The sequence below is a fragment of the Camponotus vicinus genome, unplaced genomic scaffold (genome assembly GCF_025532165.1).
Source record: "Camponotus vicinus isolate PSW18456_S1 unplaced genomic scaffold, iyCamVici1.0 SCAF_14, whole genome shotgun sequence".
NCBI lineage: Eukaryota > Metazoa > Arthropoda > Insecta > Hymenoptera > Formicidae > Camponotus > Camponotus vicinus.
In genome coordinates this window covers 6,498,834-6,520,388 of record NW_028141950.1, presented here as the reverse complement: position 1 = coordinate 6,520,388, position 21,555 = coordinate 6,498,834, and the positions used below count along the sequence as shown (strand labels likewise).

The following is a 21,555-nucleotide window of genomic DNA, read 5'->3' as shown; positions in this document are numbered from 1 at the left end:
TATTTCTAGAATATTTCTAAATTGATTCTGTTATTTTCAGGTTTAATCTTAATATTAGATTTATCAATGAAGATAAAAGAAATTTTTTAATCTTACCTTCCATAAAATTTTGATTATTAAAAAATATCACATCCGTTTTCATAATTGTAAACAACGTAATATAATGATATATCTAATTTGTGTTTTTGAGTAATGGAAGCGAAACCTAATAATTGCGATTATATATATATATACTATTATTTAAATTAATTCGACGTTAAAAAAGCGTATCGTCGTTGAATTACTACCAAAATCATTGCTTTCGGAAATTGCCAGGAAAACCTGGGATTAGTTCCAACCTTACAATAAAAATTCCCAATTTTTAACAGGGCACTAGACGTCGCGAATGGATCTCACAAGAACCGGTGAGAAATAATCCATGATGAAAATCGTTTCAACTCCTCGGCGGTACGAGCCACGCAACTTTTATTAACGTTTATTTAACGGAAAGAACAACGATAACTCTTTTATTAAAACGACAATCTCATCTAAGAACGCGAAAAGAACGCGGGAAAAACATAGTGTTTTCGCAACCGTAATTTATTAATTTATTTATTAATATCTTCCGATACGAAATTCGTAAATACACAAATATAACCGAAGAAACAAATTATTAAATTCATAATAATTAACTCGCGATTCTATAATATCGAAGGTGATCGTTTAATTTTATGAAGCTAATATTTAATCGTTGACTTAACACATCGAATCTTCACACTCTTATTCCATATTTCTTTTATTTAATTAGCGCAATATTCAGGAATATTATTTCACAAAAGGGACAGCGATAAGATCCTTTATTAAAATGGCAATTTTGTCTAAGAACGCGAAAAGAATGAGGGAAAAACATGGTGTTTTCGCAACCGTAATTTATTAATTTATTTATGAATATTTTCCGATACGAAAAAAAAAATTCGTAAATACAAATATAACTGAAAAAACAAATTATTAAATTCATAATAATTAACTCGCGATTCTATAATATCGAAGGCGATCGTTAAATTTTGTGAAGCTAATATTTAATCGTTGACTTATCACATCGAATCTTCACTCTCTTATTCGACATTTCTTTATATTTAATTAGCAACATTTAGGAATATTATCTGACGAGAGGGACAGCGATAAAATTCTTTCGTTAAAATGATAATCTTGTATAAGGACGCCAAGAGAACGCGGAAAGAATACGGTATTTTCGCAATCATAATTTAATAATTTATTTTAAGAATATTCAGTTCCGCGCGATATGGAATTCATAAATAAATAAAGCTAACGGAAAGCATATCATTAAATTTATAATAATTGACTCGCGATTCTGTAACGAAGGTGTCCGTCAAATTTTATAATGCTTATATTTAATCATTAATTTAGCATCAAATTTTTACATTCTATATAAAAATTTTCCGAATTTATTAATGACTCTTTGACATGAAAATACAAACAGTTACTCTTCTATGAATATTCCAAAAATATATACTACAGAAACAAATACTTTAATTAATGAATTACTATTATGTTAATTACTATTATGTAATCATTATACGTATACTTTCGATAATTTTTCCTGTAATTTGCATAAGAATTTACAATCGTAAATACAATTTCATATAATATAATTATAGTCATAATGGTATTGTATTTTACAATTAAAATATCAATATTAGATTATAATTAAAATACAATTATAACTATTTATAATTTACAATTTACAATTTACAAATTTATGATGCTATCAATATCAAATAATAATATTCAATTTATTCAAATATTTAATAACATCGTTATAATAATTTGATATTGATAGCATTAACATTTGGATTAAATATTATATTTGATTTAATACACATATATTTTTAAGTTTTAAAATAAAATATAACATGTTAAGATTTCTTAAACGTTAATAATTATGCAATTTCTTTAATATTTCTGAAGATAATTTTGATAATTTAAATTTCAGTTTTAAAACATTTTTATTTTTCAAACATGTTATATTTATCTTCACAACGTTTTTAAAAATAAATTCAACTTAATTAAAATAATTTTAATTTACCCCTAGGATTATTGGAATATTAAAAGAAAGAATCTTTCTTAGTAGCCCTAACAACCCTACTATTAAAGGATTCTAATAATTTTAATAGCTCTAACAATCCTACTATTACAGAATTTTAATGATCTTAAGAGCCCTAACAACCCTAATATTAATAGAAGAATTCTAATGATTTTACTTAATAGCCTTAACAACCCTACTTCCTGATTAACTAAAATTATTCGAGATTTGAGGAACCTATCTCTAATCATCACCTCACCTAATCATGTATATATTTTAGTCACTTGCCCTAACCGCGTGCCCTAACCGCGTATCCTAACCGTACTCTTCAGGCCAGTTGAACCTACCTTTCGTTGATCCTGGCCACTTTCTTTCTCGATCTCTAATCAGAGATCGAAGAAGATAATTACTCCTCCTTTTGCCGCATAATTACCGGCAAAAGAGCGTGAAATATTTACGCTCATTAGTAACAATCGTTCGATTTCACGATCGTTCGTTAAATATTGAATATAACTTTATTTTAATTGAAATAAAGCCAAATTACTACAAATTTCTATAAATTATATTTTATAATAAAATATAAAATTAATATGTGTATTTATCATATTCCAAATTATTTAATTAATTAATCATTTGGCTTTATATTAAGTTAAAGTAAAGTTTAAAAACAATATCTACAAACAAATTCTACGATGGATAAGCTATGAGCAATTAGAAGATAAGTGCGTATTATAAGAATAAATTAGCATCAAAAATTGATAAAATTGATAGTTGTTAATGCGTGTCCTTTATTTAATAAATTAGACAAAATCTTTATAAAAAAATCTTTTCTTAATTTCTTCTTTTTTTAATTAATATTTCAATATATTTTCGCAATAGATGCAAAGCATAAGTTTGAAAGAACTTGTTAAATTATTTAATTTAATTTATTTAATTTAATTATTTAATTTAATTTATTTAATTTAATCCATCCTAGCTCATCCATTTTGAGGCAACGGATTTATCTACAATCTACAATCTACATCTACATCTACATCTGCAATTTCTACGAATCCGTTACCTTAAAGTTAAATAAAAGTTTTTTTCACTCACCGGCAAAAATGCACAACAGCGGAGTTGTTGTTATCGAAGCTAGTTGTCTGTAACATACAAATATAAAATTCATTTATAATAATGCTCACAAAATGTAATTAATATTTTAAAAAATTTTTATCGCGCGGAATTTTATATCCGATGTGTAAAATAATAAGCAGATAAACACGTATGGAAAAATTTTATAAATTTTTGAAACTGTTTTTTAAATAGAAAATTTCATGACTTTTATAAAAATCTTTCTCTTTAATTCATTTAAATAATAAGATCGAATTGTTGTTCGTTTATAACAAATTAACGATTTATAACAATTAATATATAAATAATAATATTCACCATCAGGTTGTTCCGCCAGTGCAGGATGCCTCTCCTAGGCCTGCTCCTCCTCTCAGATCATCAGGATTGTTGCATGATCGATCTATAACATACAAAAGAAGATTCTAATGTAGCAGCGTTCAAAATAATTAATATTTCAAAAATTATTGTATACATTGAATTTTATATTCGATGCATATAATAATAGCAGATTAATAAAATAATTCTATAAATTTTAAAAAACATTACTAATAATTCTCTTATAACTTTATAAAAGCTTACACCTTTACAAGATTATAGCTTTAATTTAAAAATCTTTTTCTTTAATTCTCTCTTATTTAAATATAAATAAAAAAATATAAATAAAAACATCAAATTAATTGTTGCGATTAATTGTTTAATTTAAATTATAATAAATATATTTAATATTTAATATATAATACAATTACAAATTACAAATAAATAAATTGCTTACCAGAAGGTTGCTCTGTCGGATCCTGATGCCTCTCCTAGGCCTCCTCCTCCTCTTAGTCTTAGACGCGCGATACTTAACGCACTCCTGCACTCACGAGCGATATTTTTATATCGCTATTTTCGCTATTTTACGCGCGATACTTAACGATTTCCGCACTATTTCGATGCGATTAAAAATTTTATATTTGATCGCGCGATGTATATACTTAATATGTATATATTTTAAACAGCACTCCCGGTTTCGGTACGAGCGGAAATCCCATTTCACTTACGAGAATCAGCCCCGAGTCAACAGGTCGGGAATGCAACGATACAACGAGCAAAGATTAAGCCTAAACCGGAAAGAAGACGAAACGATTGACGGAAATAGAGGAAAATGAAGTTCAGCAACTCTTTTTCGCGCATAATTATCCTATCTCGTATCGAACCTGGACCCGCTAAGCACGATTTCAGGTGCTCCGCTCGGACATATTATGCCTCCCGCGGTTGCTATATGCTACACCAGGCTAGTAGACGGCAAAAGAAAAGGATACCCACATTTTTTAAATGCTAACATTCAGCAATTTAGAAAATGGGGAGGCAACTCCTTTTATCGAGCGAAAATCGTGCCTAGGGGAATCCACTCGACTCCTCGACAGGGTTAACACACGCAGTGCGTGTGGCTGTAGACGAGCAAAGAGAAGGGACCCATTAACGACCATTCCGAACAATCGATCGAGTTCTAACTAATTCGGGCCGAATCACTTGACGAAGCACGAAGCGTGAGTGTACGTTGCATAGCAACGTGTGCAAACCCGAAACATCCCAGTTAGTTGGCATCGGAAGTAGAGACTCGTGACAATAAATGAAATTGGGATTTTATATGAAAAAGTTCAAAAGTTCCGCGAAAACGCGACGACGCGAGAATACTACAACGCGAAAACGCGGTAACGAAGCGCTTGCCGTCCGCGGCACGTTGACGGCACCGACGACGCGAAAGGGTACTTAGCTTCCCATTCAAGCACCTTAAGATTTGTCATAAATAGAAAAATTTAAAACAAACCTCAAGGCACCATCCAAGTACTAAGCCCTCCCACCGCGACAAGGTGTACCCCATGGGAGAGTTATATTATATATAATTTTATCTCTATATATAAAAATTAATGTTTGTTTGTTTGTGTCTTATAGGAAGCCACAGTTTAGCTCTAATCATATAGGTTGCTTCGGATGAAATGATCTATGAACTCCTGGGAAGGTTTTAGTCAACATTCCGTAATGATACGTGAAGCAGTGTTCCGTTACGATGCGTTTTTATCATTTTTTGAATGAGATTGCATACTTTCGGGTGCTGTTAAAAATGATTGAGCACAGAATTGTTATAACGAGTTCTCTTTAAATTCGATTTTTGTAGGCGTAGCAGCGCGCGCAGGGTACAGCTAGTATATAATATAATATATAATTTATTTTGTAATATACTATATAAATTTTAATTCGTAAATATAAACGATAAATAAAGATATAAAAGATAAGAAAAAAATCTATTATATAAAGCAATGTTCAAAATAATTGATTTTAAAACTAATTATTGCGCGCAATTAATTTTTACATGTTTACTTTTAAATAGATATATTTTAATGTTATAAATTACATATTACAAAATAATTTATATTTCTTAGATATAAACTTTTAAAAACATGATGAATAAAAAAATTTCTATTTTATTCTATTTTTTCTATACTACAATTTAAAATCACTATTGAATCACAATTAAAGAAATAAAACCAAACAAGAAATATGTAAATTTTCAATATATTGTTACATCCGCGGCGGCGACTTCGAGATATCGGAGCATGTTCAACACAATCGGGCACTCGCGTACCGCGTAAAATAACAAGACACAAGAATTTAATCGGGTGGCGAATACATCCAGGGGGATGGGACGCGGGGAGGCAACAATATGATAAATAATGAATGCGATAAATATTTTATATTAATGACTTACATCATATCTTATTGATCCATCCATTTTTAAGAGCTCCTTTTTTCTTTTGCTTTCTTCGCTTTTTCCTCGTGGCACTTTAATCCTCGTTGCACTTACACTCATTCACGAAAAGTTCCTCGTTGCACTTGCAATTGTGTTCAGAGAAAGAATTTGATAATATATGATACGTCTCACATCACTACTTCACTGCTCAAGAGCCCCTGAGCGAATGATAACAAGTCAGAAACATTACCGCGGTACTGTTTATATCGCCAAGGTTGACTATGTAAAGAAAGAATTTGATAATATGTGAAACGTCTCTCACGTCACTACTCAAGGTCACTGTGCGAATGATAATAAAGCCGTGTAATATATTAACAATAGCGCTATACTGTTTATCAGGGTCAAACACGGTGTTATTGATAATTCTCTCATTGCCGAAATATTTTCTGTAATATAAAATATTTGCGCGAGGAATATTAAATTATAGAAGTATTTTAATTTATTGATTAAGATTAATTGATTATTTATTAAACTATTTATCATGAAGTCTTTTGTTATGCTTGTTTGATTTCTTGCGTGGAAATCGCGGGTGGTTCCACGGGCGACGCAAGTCGAGGCATAAGCCTCTAGATTTCTTTTCTGCTGTAGCGACAAGCTCCTTTGAGGGTGTATGAAATAAACTCTTTTCTTCTTAATAATTTCTATCTTTATTGTAAGAATTACTATGGTACTTGCTCTAACGAATGATTCCTGGCGGCGGTGATTAGCAAGATCCTGTACACCGGCTCCGAGAAGCTTATATACCGCAAATATCTCCCGAATCTCGAATGTTCCGAGAATTTCCGAGATCTCACGATCATCTCGTTTCTGTAGCGGCCACGTTTCATAACAATCGACTCGAAGCCGGAGATAATACATGATAATAACTTTCAATAACATATAAGATAAAAGAATAGTAAATAGCTCGTTCTAGAGACGTATAATGAAATATGTGGAAATATATGAAATGAAGCAAATTGATACGAAATAATACGAAACACCGCCCGCCTTGGAAAACTGCGTCTTACAATATTAACATAATGATAATTAAATGAATATAAACAATATGACAAATAATATAAATAAATAATAAATAATAAAATGTACAAGTAATGACAATGATTATGTTACATCCAGACCCTGGAGTGGATGGGCCGTATGGAAGAACGTAACTTACCCCGTGACACACTTTATTCGGGCGTGTGTATGGATCGGGTCGAATGAATGTAAAGGGCCTGACACAGACCCGAGGGTCTCTTTAACGCTGCGTTTTAAGCCTATTCGCTCGGTGGTCCCTTTTCAGTAAAGGAATTTATTCCTTGTTACGCGGGATGGGACCTAGTGCGATCTCAGGATTTAGGGAAGAGAACGGGTTAAATAATTAAATTATATGTTAAATTAAAAATACAATATAATATTTAAAAAGATAAAGAAAGAAAGAAAATACTTGTTAGCGCTTATAACTATGTGTGTGTGTGGGTATGTATATATTCTCGCGGGTGTTACAATTGTTCGGAGGTCATCAGTCAGAATGTACAGCGAGGAATTTACGTTAAGAGTTAGGTTCTGACTGGTTATTACAATATATATAATTAATACAATATAAGAAATAAGACAAAAATAAAGAATGAATGTGTAATAAAAGTATGAATAACGCTTACTCATTAAAGGAAATATAGAATTCGCCGCTTGCGCATATGTGTTATAGTTAGAATTAAAATTTTCTAAATTCGCTGAAACACAGGTCTAAATTAAAATACAATAACAGAATTAAGATAAGGGATTCGCCAAGTTTGAAAATTATTCGTCTATTTCAACGGTTTCTCCCAAAGTAGTGATAACACAAAGGAAAATAATATAAAGAGAAGAGAAAAAAATAATAATAATATAAAGATGGAAAATAAAAAGAAAATGAATGTAAGAAAGGAAAAAAAAATAATAGAAATGAAGAGTTAAATATATATAAAGAAAGGCTGAAACGGGATATAAAGATAGAAAACAATATAAATTCTCGCTAAATAAATTAAAAAGAGCTAATAAAGAGAAATAAGGAGTAATCGCGAACCACCTTGCGGAGATTCGAGGCGAACGGGGAATCGTTCGCGAACCGCCTTTCGGAGATTCAAGGCGAATTAGGGAGAACAAGGAATGAGACTGGGGGAGGAGTGAGACAAGGATTGATTGATTGATAGTAGTTAGTAAAAATTTAATGGTTATTAAACCGTTTAGAATTATTTGTCAGACATAGATTTTAAATAGTGAGGTAGTAAGGTATGGGAAAGAGAGAAAATAAAAAATAAAAATCACTCAATTTTATTCACTACTCGTTGGCATCACAAAAATGAGTGCGTTGATAGAATTGCAATGGCTGAGGTCGGAGCTTTGTAACATGAAGAGCTGAGTAATGGAGATGTTCACCAGAAAATTCACATGATGCACAATTAAATGTTAACAAAATCCTTTTTGACGGTGATATAAAACAGATTAATAACTCAATTGCATAACGCAAAAGGATCCCCGAGGCTATATAGTTTGAAATAAATTAAGATTGAATGACTAAATCTTGACTGGAACTGTGAACTAAACTGTCAACTGCACTGCTCCTCGTCGGAAAGATTAGCGTACTGAACTGTCAACTGGCGCGTGCTGCGCCTTGCGCTTTAGTTTTTAAAGTTATTGCTTCTCTTCTTTTCTGGATAGTGGGAATCCCTTTTGGGCGAATGAGATAATTTCAGTTACTCCCTTCTTAGAAGCAAGGAGGCTGATTTTGGAAGGAGAGACGTTTTTAAGATTTTTAATAGATTGGCCCTTTTGGTTCAAGATTTGGCTCTATCCAGCAGAGAATGGGAGCTTAGCGGACAGATTTATGACTCGCGAGAGTCTTCTCGCGTTTTGGCTAGCCCTTAAGGATGGCCAGGCGAATTGTTTAGTTTCTCTCCTTTTTTTTTGATAGCCTGCTTAGGATACTGTAGACCTTTTGTTTTAACAGAAGAGTTTCCGATTTCATAGCTCCACGTGTGTAGCACTATAAAAAAAATTTATTGCGGCTCTGATTCCGATTTTTGTTTAGAATTTCTAAGTTCCAACGACTGGCCATCCTTAGCTCTAACTTTTCTTATTTATTTATTGCTTCGAGTCTCTTGGCCTCAGATATCCGCTGCAAGGATTAGATATACATATGTTTATCGTTGGCGCCATTCTTAAGAAGGATCGCTTTGTTTCTAGAGTTTCAATGGTTCTAACGGACGTCCCAACATGTAAATATATGAGACAGTTCGATTTTATTACAGCTCTTTATTTTAGTGGAATTTCTTATTTACAGCGACAGGCTGTTCGCGTAGTCTAGGCTTATTTATTATTTCTCATTTCCTTGGTTCAGATATCGCCAAGAGTTATCCGCGCACATGGTTATCGAATAGTTTTTTATGGTTTCGAAGAAAGAAAAGAATCGCGACGTCCATCGGACGTAACAATTAATTCTTTTTAGTTTTTAGATGTGTATACGTATTTTGTGGGTGAGCTTATAAAAAATCTGACGGATATTTATGTCGAAGAAATAGATTTAGTTATCTTGAAGATTTAGTGGATCCTCGATGATTTTTTCTTCAGGACTTCCTAGTGACTGATTTATTCATGGTCGAACTCGGTGCGATCATCGTCATATTTGTCTTCGAGTCTTTGACGACTTATGATCTAGAATACACATGTTGCAAATAGTTGATAAAGAGCCTGCATATAATGAGTGGTTCTATCGGAATAATTTAATTCTATATTTTAAAGCAAAGTTTTTTGTGAATTTTCGTGTATTTCTAATTTTTATATATATGTATATTTCTATTTGCATATGTTTTACTTTTCTAGTTCGACGAAATTAAAGAGACGAAAATACATTTATATGAATATTATTAGCTTATCAATCTTAATAGATTTTTGAAAATCGTCTCATAAATATGGATAATACAGCTGTTTGTCGATTAGACATAATTTCCGTATGTATTATTGATCCAGACCTTGCAATGCTGGCGATTGTTTTTTTTTTTTTATAGAAATAAGATACAATATATATATGAATATTTTATATCTTATTTCTACAATAAAAAATACAAGAGCTAGCATTGCGAGGTTTGGGTCAAGAATACATTCCGCATATATTATTGACCTAAACCTTGCAATGCTGGCGATTGGTTTTTTTACCGAACAATATATTATATATTGCATCTCATTTCTACGGTATCAGAAGGGAGGAACGATATATAAGACATGAAGAGATAATTTACAATTTGTCTGATTGTCGCCTTCGCTTCCTGATATTTTTCTAAGCAAGAGAAAAGACGATGAAACTTCACTTCGTGATCTTGTTGCTGGTAGGCTTGTTCGTTCACGCTACACTAGGTAAGTTTGCGATAACTTGGTGATTAAAAAAATATATTGAAGAAGAGATGCGAATCCGGATGCCACGAAATTAAAAATATATGGTATTATACGTGGTGGAGCAGCATAAGATTTCGCAAACGATTTGGAGAAGCGAGATACTGTCCTTTAAATAAATATTCCGAACACTAATGTTGTAAGGCTAATGATGTTTCTAGCGTATGAGTGATTGGTACGAATGATGATACAATTTTATTTACTCTAGGATTTTATTTACATAGGTGACTGTCCGTTTTTTGGGAACGAGACTCTAAGCGTGGGTGAACACATTCATCAATGCTCAACGGTCACTTGTCGTAATGATACTACAATAATAATGGTTCCGTAAATCCAAGTATTATTTCTCAAATTATTTCTTCTTCAAATATCTTCTCGTTACACCTGTAGAGATATGAGACTTGATATCCTGACGTGATATTCTGAAAGAAAAAAATTGCGTCGCTTTTAATTGGTGCTTTCGATCGTTTAATTATCTATTCAAGCAAGCCGATTATTACATAACGAGCTTTTGTTAACCTGTTATCCCGATCTTCGACTTTGCAATTGATTGCAAATCGATTTTAACAAAATGCGCGACAATAATAATTGATACACGATTGATCATCTAATTTAATAGAATTTAGAAAAAGAAACAATCGAGTAGAGTCTACTTGAGATTGCGATACAGAGAAAGTACATGATTTATAAAACATAATTTATTTGCCAATAAATCAAAGAGTTTATACGGTTTATTTTAGTTATATTGCAACAAGACGATACTCTATGAAAAGAGAGATATCTTGTGTATTACTTAACATTTACAAACCTCATATTATTCTCTTCCATGTGACAATAGATATAATAACACTAATGATATTTCTGTTTTTTTAATAATAAATAAAGTTTCCTGTCAAAATTAATTATCCTTTTTAATTTTACTTTATTTATTTTCTGATCCCGTTGAATTTCGACAATATTCAATTATAATTATGTTTCTCTCCAGATGTCCTTTATTCCAATGTGCAGGAGGAAAGCAAATCGGTTGGAAAGAATTGGATCTCAGCAAGCCGTACTCAGAGTGCTGCGCAGGTCCGATTTGTGCGGAGTAAAAGTCCTAATGGAACTCCTATATATAATATAATACATAAGAGCCTCTTTTATATCAAATATTTTCGCGGAATAAAAATATCGTTTTCGTCTGCACTTAAAAAGATCGCCTTTTTCCTTGCTTGCCTGTTATTTATCGAAACTGAAGAAAAATCGCGATGACTCGCACAATAAAATCGAATTAATCTATTTGCATCCTGGCGCCTCTCGTCGCTTATACTGTTTTTAGTTCGCGTCATCATCGCGTTTCAGTTGACGATTCTTTGCGATTCCTTCGCGCGACGATGAGTAACGCAAAAGGACCTTCATCTCTTTATTTAATCGTAAATTCCGCAAATATAAATAAAAAACATTAGCTTTAATGCAAATAATCCATTGTCCGAATTCTCGTTTGCTCGTGAAATTTCGCGAAATTAATGAAAAGCTACAGCTTTTTTCAAAAATAAAATAAAAAGTTCTTTAAAAAATAAATTAAAATTCTAAAAATCTCGGATAAAAGAGATATTCATATTTATTTATATAGATAAATTCACGTCTTAATTCAAATCAATCGGAGAGTATATCGACTTTTACATTATTTACATTTCCTCTACTTGCCTTCCATTCTCTCGAAGTTGACAGATAACAGTCGAGGAATAGAAATTTTACAGACCATGTTTTGCGAAAAAGCTTACGTTAGATTTATTATATAATACATATATTTCTCTCGCGGGACTGATTGTACTTTCCCTCTAGCAATTGTAATTTTCCTTGAATAAATCCTCGTTAAATGGAACAAAGTAAAACAGTAGCACGATGAAAATTGTAGTTATATAAATTTAAAATTAATTTGCACATATCATGTGTTTAGAAAATAATAGTCCTTGTGAGACGGAAAACCAATCGGATTTCGCTATATTAATGCAGAAAAATTCTTAGTTATGTAATCGTAATCGGATCGTTCGATGATTTGTTCGACGTAAATCTATTTTTGTATAATTTGTCAAGTTTTAATTACAAGAATGTATCGGATGATCATTTTTTTTTCTTTCGAGAAATTCTAACAAATCGATCGTGTGAATCAAAGACGAGATACGGTGAGGGCAAACGTAGAGAAATTTTTTTCCGATTCTGCCCACATCTTCATTCATCCAATTTAATCCAGATTATCCGTCTTCGGAGATTCTCATTTTTCCCTAGCTACTTCGATTTTTTCTCTATCGCATATTAATATGCAAATATTTTTATTGAAACGCACGCCATTTTTAATGATTTTATTACACAAATACAAAGAACAAAATTTCATGAAAAAAAATTTCTTCTTTCTTTTCTCTTTAGTGAAATTTTCTATGGACAAATTTCTATCTTTTTATTTTTTTAGTAGTAGAATTTTTTTAGTAGTAGTACCTTTTCTAATTTGAAATATAACTTTCTAAATAGGGGAGACCGGGGACAAAAGTAACAACGTCATGAAAGTAACAAGCCTCGTAATAAACTACACAATATGTTGAATAATTTGTACTATATAGTCAAACGCGTACGCCCCGATTCTCTTCCTTTTCAGCTAATTGTTGTAGAACGATCGCGCCGGTTGCACATGCAGTAGTGAAATTAATGTATTTGCATTATTCACCTAAATATTTCTTGTTTTAGTTTTTTTGTATCTATGCCTAATTAAAGTGTATATATTGACGTAATTATTTGCCGATGTGTTCTTCTAAAATATATTCATAAGTTTTTATAGTTGATTTGGTTGATGGCTAAGTCTTGCAACATATTTAGGTTATAATGCTTTTATTCTAAAAAATGTGTTTGAGGACAAAAGTAACACGACACTCTGTGGACGAAAGTAACACGTTTCAATGCTTAAAGTATAAGGGCTGGTCCCATAATAACTGTACCAAAGGCGATTCTTATTACGTATGCCATAATTTTGATTCGGAATAGATACCAATCTCTTTTCTATAAGTAGTTATCATACAATTTTTATATTATTATTTAGAATTAAACTATTATTTAGACTTAAAGAAGTACAAAACTGGTGTGATATTAAGTATAATTATTTTATGATATAACTTATAATTTATGATATAAATTATAATTATTTTGCTTAACGAAGATTATTTCTTTTAAGTTTTTCACAGATGATAAAAATAAATATTTATTTTATTTTTTACTTTAATGTAATATAATACAAAAAAAAATTTATAATAAAAGTTATCTTGCTTAATAAAAGATTATAATAAAAGTTGCCTTAAATTGAAAAAAGTAATATTTATTTTATTTTCCCGAAAATAAGAACTGGTACTTTTATCCCCAGATTATGTTACTTTCGTCCCAGGCCCCCAGGATAAAATTAATATCTTGCAAGTAACAACGAACTTGCGAAAAGCTATAATAGCTCTTTAAATATCTATCATTTGAGATTGAAACGTAGGTATAATAATAGAGCAATAAATGGAGTTTTTTAACATATAATCTTTTTTTTATATCTCTAACGATAATTAATTAGTGACCTATAATACAAAAAATGTTACTTTTATCCCCGGTCTCCCCTATGTATTTATATGTATGTATGTATATGTATATGTATGTATATATGTATATATAATTTGATTAATAAAAATTAGTTTTTATTTTGTCTATATTAGAAACGTGAAAAATATGTTTCCTTAACTATGGTTTTAACGTTTTTATAGAAACGTTTCTTATTAATGTTTTACGATTAAAACATATTGGATACGTGTAAGAAACGTATATAAAACGAATATGTGCTACCTCGGGCATCATAGCATATCTTAAATTATTTATTGACGACAGCCACGTGCCATAAAACGTTGTTTTACGTCATCTATTGACAATTGATAATTAAAGGTTAACTGTCCATTTGATATCAACGCTGTCTTGTTGCAATGCAGCGGAAATTAAATCAAGCTTCAAATTTTGTCTCGAAAATATTATAGTTCTAAGAAGTGACGTAGAAGAGATGATATATTGAATCCAATAAATATTATTGGATATAACGCGAGTATCTCCGTGGAGAAAAATAAATTACAAACGGAATGCAGCTAATAAAACGTCATGGCAACATATGATCAGATTGATCATTCGAAGTCAGTTAGTATTGTGATCGCTAGCCAAACACACTACCGCGTTACTTATCGTTTGATTCAAACTGCATCATATGAATATCACAAAAAATTGTGTACAAATAGTGGATTTTTAAAAGCATACGTAGTAACACAATCGTACGAACGAATTGTCATAATTACATATTTAATAAAACCAAAGATATGATAAATATTTAAGTGAATTCGATTACACGCTGCATGTGCTTGAATATGGCTGAAAATGTTACAAGATCTATAATTCTATAACTTCTTTGATAATTTGTAATTTGATTGTGGTTATCTTTTTATTAACGTTTTTCTATTATAATATTAATGAAAAAGGAAAGCTAATAATAATTATATTCTTCCGTTCGCTATACAATCAAATGATTATTTTGTATCATTTTGCATTGTCATTTGTTCTCCTAAAAAAAATAGAAATTATTTATTTACTAAGAATTCCCTAATTTAATCTTAAGATATATATTGTGATCGCGATAAAGAGAAATCTAAAAGCATAATATTAGAAGATAATAACTTGATTTTTTAAAACTGAGTTTTAAGGAATTTATCGAAAATATATGAATTGATATCAATTCGATTAACACATCAGAATTAGTAGAGTGAGAAAAAAACTACTTCAGGATTCAACGGAAACCGATTGAGTGCAAACGTTTACGAAAAATGCAAATTATGTTTGGAACAATTTTATGTGTTTTATTGAACGGTTTAGTACTGGCACACACAAAGGCAACTATCACTTTTATACCGAAGGATTATACCCCTTCAAACAGCCTCCAGGAAGAAAGTGATTCCATGTATCCGGATTTAAATTTCACGCAGGTAAGAGATATTTTTCGCCTGATTAAGTAACAATTGAATGTTATTGCAGTTGTGTAACTAAAAACGAATGATAATAAATTATATATTCTACCTATAATAAGATACGATAAAACAAAACAATTCAATATGAAAGAAAAAAGTATGTATGACGTTGTAAAAAAAAGATGGATAAAGTCTCGCAATTTTGTTTACAAAAAAAAAATGGATGTTATATAGTATATTAAATTTAATTAAAACGGTATTTTAAAATTTGACTGTATTATTTTGTCTCTCTCTCTCTCTTTTATATATATATATATATATATATATATATATATAATTATTATTTCTAAAAATATCAATTTTTAAAATTAATAAAGTTTTCTGTCTACTATCTGCTACATTAATATATACATACGATGGCACTTCAACAGATTTTTATGTTATATTTTTTCAATTTTTAAAATTTATTTATTTTCCTAGATATATATATATAAAATAATATTTATTGATATATAGTAAGCTTTATACTAATGTAGATTTTATTTTATGAAATTAATTTAGAAAGTTAGCATCATTTCTTTGTGTTAAGAATAATTATATAACGGCACAGAGCTACTAAATATCGAGATAGAAAATCTGTCTAATAAAAAAATTATTCCTCAACATTAATAAAACTTTGGTGATATCGGCAAATTTTTGAAAGGAAATTTGAGTTGCGGTAAAATTGAGAAGAGATAACTAACCTATCATGAGAAAGAATCAAATCGTTAAACAAAATTGTTTAATAATTGCAAAAAGCTACACTTTCGCTTGTACTACTTGCTAAAAACTGTTATGAATCCTCATTGACTCTCGTTAACCTTTTGATTGATTTTATTTTTGACATGAGTTATGATTGATATACAAGATGTCTTAAAAAAAAATAAATAAAAAATAAATTTTACGGTATGAATAAAACTACATCACATTCAATTTATATCATTTAGAAATAGTATATGTCAAACCGGTATTATTAAGCAAACAAAAAACGAATGGCAATTTTTCGTTTAATTTATATAATTTATCATTAAAAGCACCAGAAACAACCGCTTCAACGACACTCACTTAATTCTTTTCGTATGTTATACTTTATGAAGGATATTTCAATGTCCGAGAAATATGATCATCATATATTAAATTTCAAATCTGACCGGAGTCATTCTGATAGTATTGTGAGAAATGAGCGAGAAGTCGATGAATTTGCAAATATTTCTATCACCTCAGAATCTATCGGTAAGTTGCAAAAAAATGAATAAAACATTAATAACAAAATCTATGACGAAAAAGTGTAAATATAATTTAAATTCAAGAGAGAATGGAAATCAAATCTAAAAATATCTTCCAATAGTGAGAAGAATATAAATTCTAATTCCGTCCAAAAAAGAAATAGAAAAGCATAATATAAACATAACATTGTACATAAAAATTGTCATAATTTAAGGTAAAGTCAATTTTATTAATTTGCTACTCTGTTTTAAAGCAGTCGCAAATATTATACTTCTGATTTCTTAAGCTATAGGAATTTTTCGAAAAGTACTTGTCATTTTATTAAAAGTTATTTATTCGTTTTTGCCATGAATTAACGATTACTTTTCTAAATCTTAAATGACGCAAAACATTCTTATATTATTTTTTTAACGGTCAAAACTGTGCTAATTTCCATATTTTGTAGTTTACATTTATTTTTTCTCTTTCCTTTATTTTCACATTAAATTGTTCTTTCTGATTTACTGAGATAATCAACTAAATCTTATATATAATTATGTTAATATGTACGATCTTGAAATCTCTAGAAAACAGTTTGAGCAAGCCAACATCTCTCAGAGCATTTGTACAATTCGACAGTCAATTTACAGAAAAAGTAAACGACATTTTTGTGACATTGAGGTAAGGAATCTAAATTCTCAGTTTGTATTTTTTCATTTTTCTTTCTTTTTCTTAAATTCAACGACATAAATATATCCAAATGTTAATTCTGTTATAATTTTGTCAAATATAAAATGGCTAAAATTTTATTTTTTTACAGATGGAACCAATCTGAATTTACCGATGAAATAATACAAGGATACCAAGTGCAGTGTTTCTTCGAGGACTTTAAAGAAACCTGCGACGATAAAAATATCACAACTACAAAATTGGAGCACACGGTGCACAATCTAACATCTAACACGACATATTATTTTCGAGTACGTGCATATACTAAAACTGTTGCTGGTCCTTACACGGATTTAATCAATGTGTCGACTACACATGAAAATCCAATACCTAAATTATTAGTCACAACGGACGAAGGTATCCACATATTGGACGTGGATTCAAACACCATTACTAATTTAGTAACGTCAAAGTACGTATAGTGATAAAAAAATAGTTATAATTATCATAAATTATTTTTAACACTAGCTATAAAGTTAAAGTTATTATTATTATGCACAAGTTTATTATTATCAACATTATAGTAGTAATAACTTTAAAATTAGAAATCTCAACTATAATTTTTTACTATACATTTATAGTTCCTTTTTTTCAGATCAGTAATAAAATATTTCTCCTTTCTTCCAACATTAGTAACAAATGTCGCTTATTCGATACAAGAACATAGAATTTATTGGAATGACGGATATGACCTAATGACATTGAAGATTAATGAAAATAATATCACAAAGATGGCTAGACATGATAAAGAACTACGTGATCTCTGTCTTGACTGGGTAGCAAGAAATCTATATTTTACCTATTTAAAGTCAGACTACTTTTATATTGTAAAGTTCGACTTAACAATGTGGGAAAATGGCATAATTAAATTTGAGGAGATTTTCAATTCAAAAATTGATATTTACTATTTAAGTGTATCACCGTCTATGAGGTACGTTTACTACCGTTCACCTGAAAAAATATTTTTCCATTAAAGATTTATGCAAATTTGTAATTTTTCTATAATTTTACGTGGTTTTATAATTAAGATCATAAGTAAAAAAAGGAATAAGTTATTATATAATTATAAGAATTTCGTAATTTTACTACATACGAGTTTCTGTTTTCGTTAAAATAATGTTTTATAATGAGTAAAATAATTATATATTTTTTAGAATTTTATATTCCCTATCATACAATGTGATGAATGATACATATATGATGCAATATCATCTCGATGGAAAAAATGAGCAAATTGTTCAGATACATTCACCCCCTTGCCTATTTCATTATAAAACTTTTTTTTTTGAAATAATAATTGATGACATGAATAATGAGGAGCCGTTAATTTACTGGTTAAGTGACAGTTACATGGTTGTAACAGACATTAACATTTCTATGTGCAATACGATATACAAGGGAAACACAAGTGATTGGATCAATTTCCAAACTATGACGACTGACAAAACAAACATTTACATTTCCGCATATGATTGGAATGATTATCATCGAAATATATATGTTTTGAAAAAGAAATATGCAAGTCTCAAGAGCGTAAATGCAGCCGAATATGTTCAAAAGATAAGATCAGATATTTTTAGTGAAATTCATGCTTTTGATAAATCTGCACAACCATATCCTCCAATGAGATGCCTGACACCTGACGAAAAAGTTTACAATTTTGAGAATGTGAATGCAACGGCAAACAGCATCGTTGTGAATCTTCCGGAGCCGGTTGTAAAGAGTGGATGCAAAAAATATAATTTACCAACTACTATATATAATATCTCCGTAAGCTGTTTAGACAACAATTTCAACAAGTCTGAGAAATTCAATGTGCAGACGTATGAGCGATATTACGAGATTCAGAACTTAACACCATTTACAGAGTACAAGTTGAAGTTTACTTTAAGCAATTTTTACTTTGATCAATTATCAATAAATCCATTGGATTCGAATGTGACACAAATAAAAACTATTTCGGGCAAGCTTAATGCACCAGAAAACATAAGTGTTCTAGCTTTGACGCCTACTATAGCAGTAGTTCATTGGATGCCTCTCAAGAAAGTGAACTGCGTGGCCGTGACTTACGAAGTGCATTGGAAGTCAGTTACATTAGTGAACGGTACGCAACAAAAGAGCAAACAATTTATCAATATGCCGAAACGTATGGCAGACGGCAGATTTTTCACAAAGATGAACTTGTCGCTACCAGTACAAGATTACTTGATATACGTGCGAGTGTATCCAATTAATTTCAGCGATTTCTACAACGAGAGTTTAAGCAATATCGTTCACATATACTCAGAACCAAACAATATTACTTTGAGCGGGGTTAACATAAATAGCATGGACATTTCATGGATCTCCAATATTAATATAACGATCTTTTTTACAATAGAGTACAAAGATATTGCAGCAGAAAAGTGGCAAACAACGCATTATATTAAAATGAATTATAACAAAAAAGCAACTTACCATATCGAAAATTTACAATCGGAAACTTCATACAAGTTTCGTTTGATATTGAGTTATTTCGAATATGAAGAAAATTTTATATGGCCGGCTGATGAAAGATTTATTTTTTCAACACTTGTTAGCGAACTTGGTAAGCAAATGAAAATACCCATACAGCACAATAAGTTTGCAGATATATTGAAGAATAATTTCATTGAAACATTGCAATATTGCAAATCGATTGTGAAACTCTGCTGAGTTATTGTTATAAGATTGTGATGAAGTTAAGCTGTCCGCTTTTCGCAATAAATATTGTAGCAATATTACAGTATAATATATTGGAAAGAGTGCAATGTTATTGCAACCATATCTTTGTTTTTGATGGATGAATATCTTAGAAATATTTGATTAAATTAAAAAACTTGATATAAATAGAAGTTTGCAATATCTATGATAATCATATCTAGATAATATATTGCGAAATTATATTTAAACATAATCATATAACATAAAATGTTATATTTTTATACAAAATTACTTTAAACTTTTATTAACGAATCACTTTTTTTATTTTAAATGTTTTTTATACTCTTATAATGGGGTATATATATATATATATATATATATATATATATATATATATATATATATACAGGGTTTAGCAAAAGTGTGGAAACCCCTTAATATTTCGAAATACGCATTTAAAAAAAAAATGTTTCATACAAAAGTTATAGGGTTTTATGTGGCGCATTACACAGCGACATTATTATGACCTCGAATAGCGTAGTCAAGGTTATGTGAAGGTCACCTCCAACTTTTTAAATGGGACACCCTATATGCTTTTGCATATTCTTGTAGCTTATCTCGAGAGCTTTCCAAAACACTATAATTAAGTTAGTTTTCATTATGTACTTTCCGAGTTATGAGGCTTGAAATCATTTCTTAATTTTACATAAACCATAAAATATCTTGTAAAATATTCATTTTTCGATTATCTTACCTTAATACTTGTATGTACAAAATAATGAGAGTAATCAATTGGTGTAAAGAAAACATACAGTTGTTTTTAAGAAAAAATATGGAATTGTTAATTGCAAATTGCATATTTTTTCTTAAAAACAACTATGTTTTTTCTTTACACCAATTGATTCCTCTCATTATTTTGTACATAAAAGTATTAAGGTAAGATAATCGAAAAATGAATATTTTACTAGATATTTTATGGTTTATGTAAAATTAAGAAATGATTTCAAGCCTCATAACTCGGAAAGTACTTAATGAAAACTAACTTAATTATAGTGTTTTGAAAAGCTCTCGAGATAAGCTACAAGAATATACAAAAGCATATAGGGTGTCCCATTTAAAAAGTTGGAGGTGACCTTCACATAACCTTGACAACGCTATTCGAGGTCATAATAATGTTGCTGTGTAATGCGCCACATAAAACCCTATAACTTTTGTATGAAACATTTTTTTTTTAAATGCATATTTTTCGAAATATTAAGGGGTTTCCACACTTTTGCTAAACCCTGTATAAAGATTATAGTAATAGAATTAATTAAACATTACTAATTATATTTTTATTTAAAAATTTTAAAGATCCGTTATAATTATATATATTTGCATGTGAAAAGTACATAAAAATGCATAGAAAAATATAATGATAGATATAATAATAGTATCTATTTCTAATATAATAAAAAGATATATTATCTTTGAAGATTAATATCGTTATCGTACATGAAGTG

At 29.9% G+C, this 21,555-nt stretch overlaps 3 protein-coding genes across 5 annotated transcripts in view; all 3 read left to right on the top strand.

Moving 5' to 3' along the window:
- The first annotated feature begins 10,254 nt into the window (after positions 1-10,254).
- On the top strand, positions 10,255-11,567 carry LOC145965712 (uncharacterized). Its single transcript, XM_083089375.1, has 3 exons — positions 10,255-10,358; positions 10,619-10,721; positions 11,380-11,567. Exons 1-3 carry the CDS (start codon positions 10,301-10,303, stop codon positions 11,483-11,485), a joined length of 267 nt encoding a protein of 88 aa, XP_082945501.1. The 5' UTR covers positions 10,255-10,300; the 3' UTR covers positions 11,486-11,567.
- Positions 11,568-15,064: 3,497 nt separating this feature from the next.
- The window catches only part of LOC145965828 (proto-oncogene tyrosine-protein kinase ROS-like), an 81,111-nt gene continuing 74,620 nt past the window's right edge, over positions 15,065-21,555 (top strand). For 2 of the 3 annotated variants that reach the window (XM_083089550.1, XM_083089549.1), the window contains exon 1: positions 15,065-15,415. In XM_083089550.1, coding sequence (XP_082945676.1) covers positions 15,257-15,415 — 159 coding nt within the window. In that variant the 5' untranslated portion in view covers positions 15,065-15,256. The remainder of the gene's footprint in view (positions 15,416-21,555) is intronic. The other variant, XM_083089551.1, reaches the window with a different exon arrangement.
- Positions 18,990-20,127, top strand: LOC145965829 (protein sevenless-like). Its single transcript, XM_083089552.1, has one exon. The coding sequence runs from the start codon at positions 18,995-18,997 to the stop codon at positions 20,063-20,065; it is 1,071 nt and encodes a 356-aa protein (XP_082945678.1). The 5' UTR covers positions 18,990-18,994; the 3' UTR covers positions 20,066-20,127.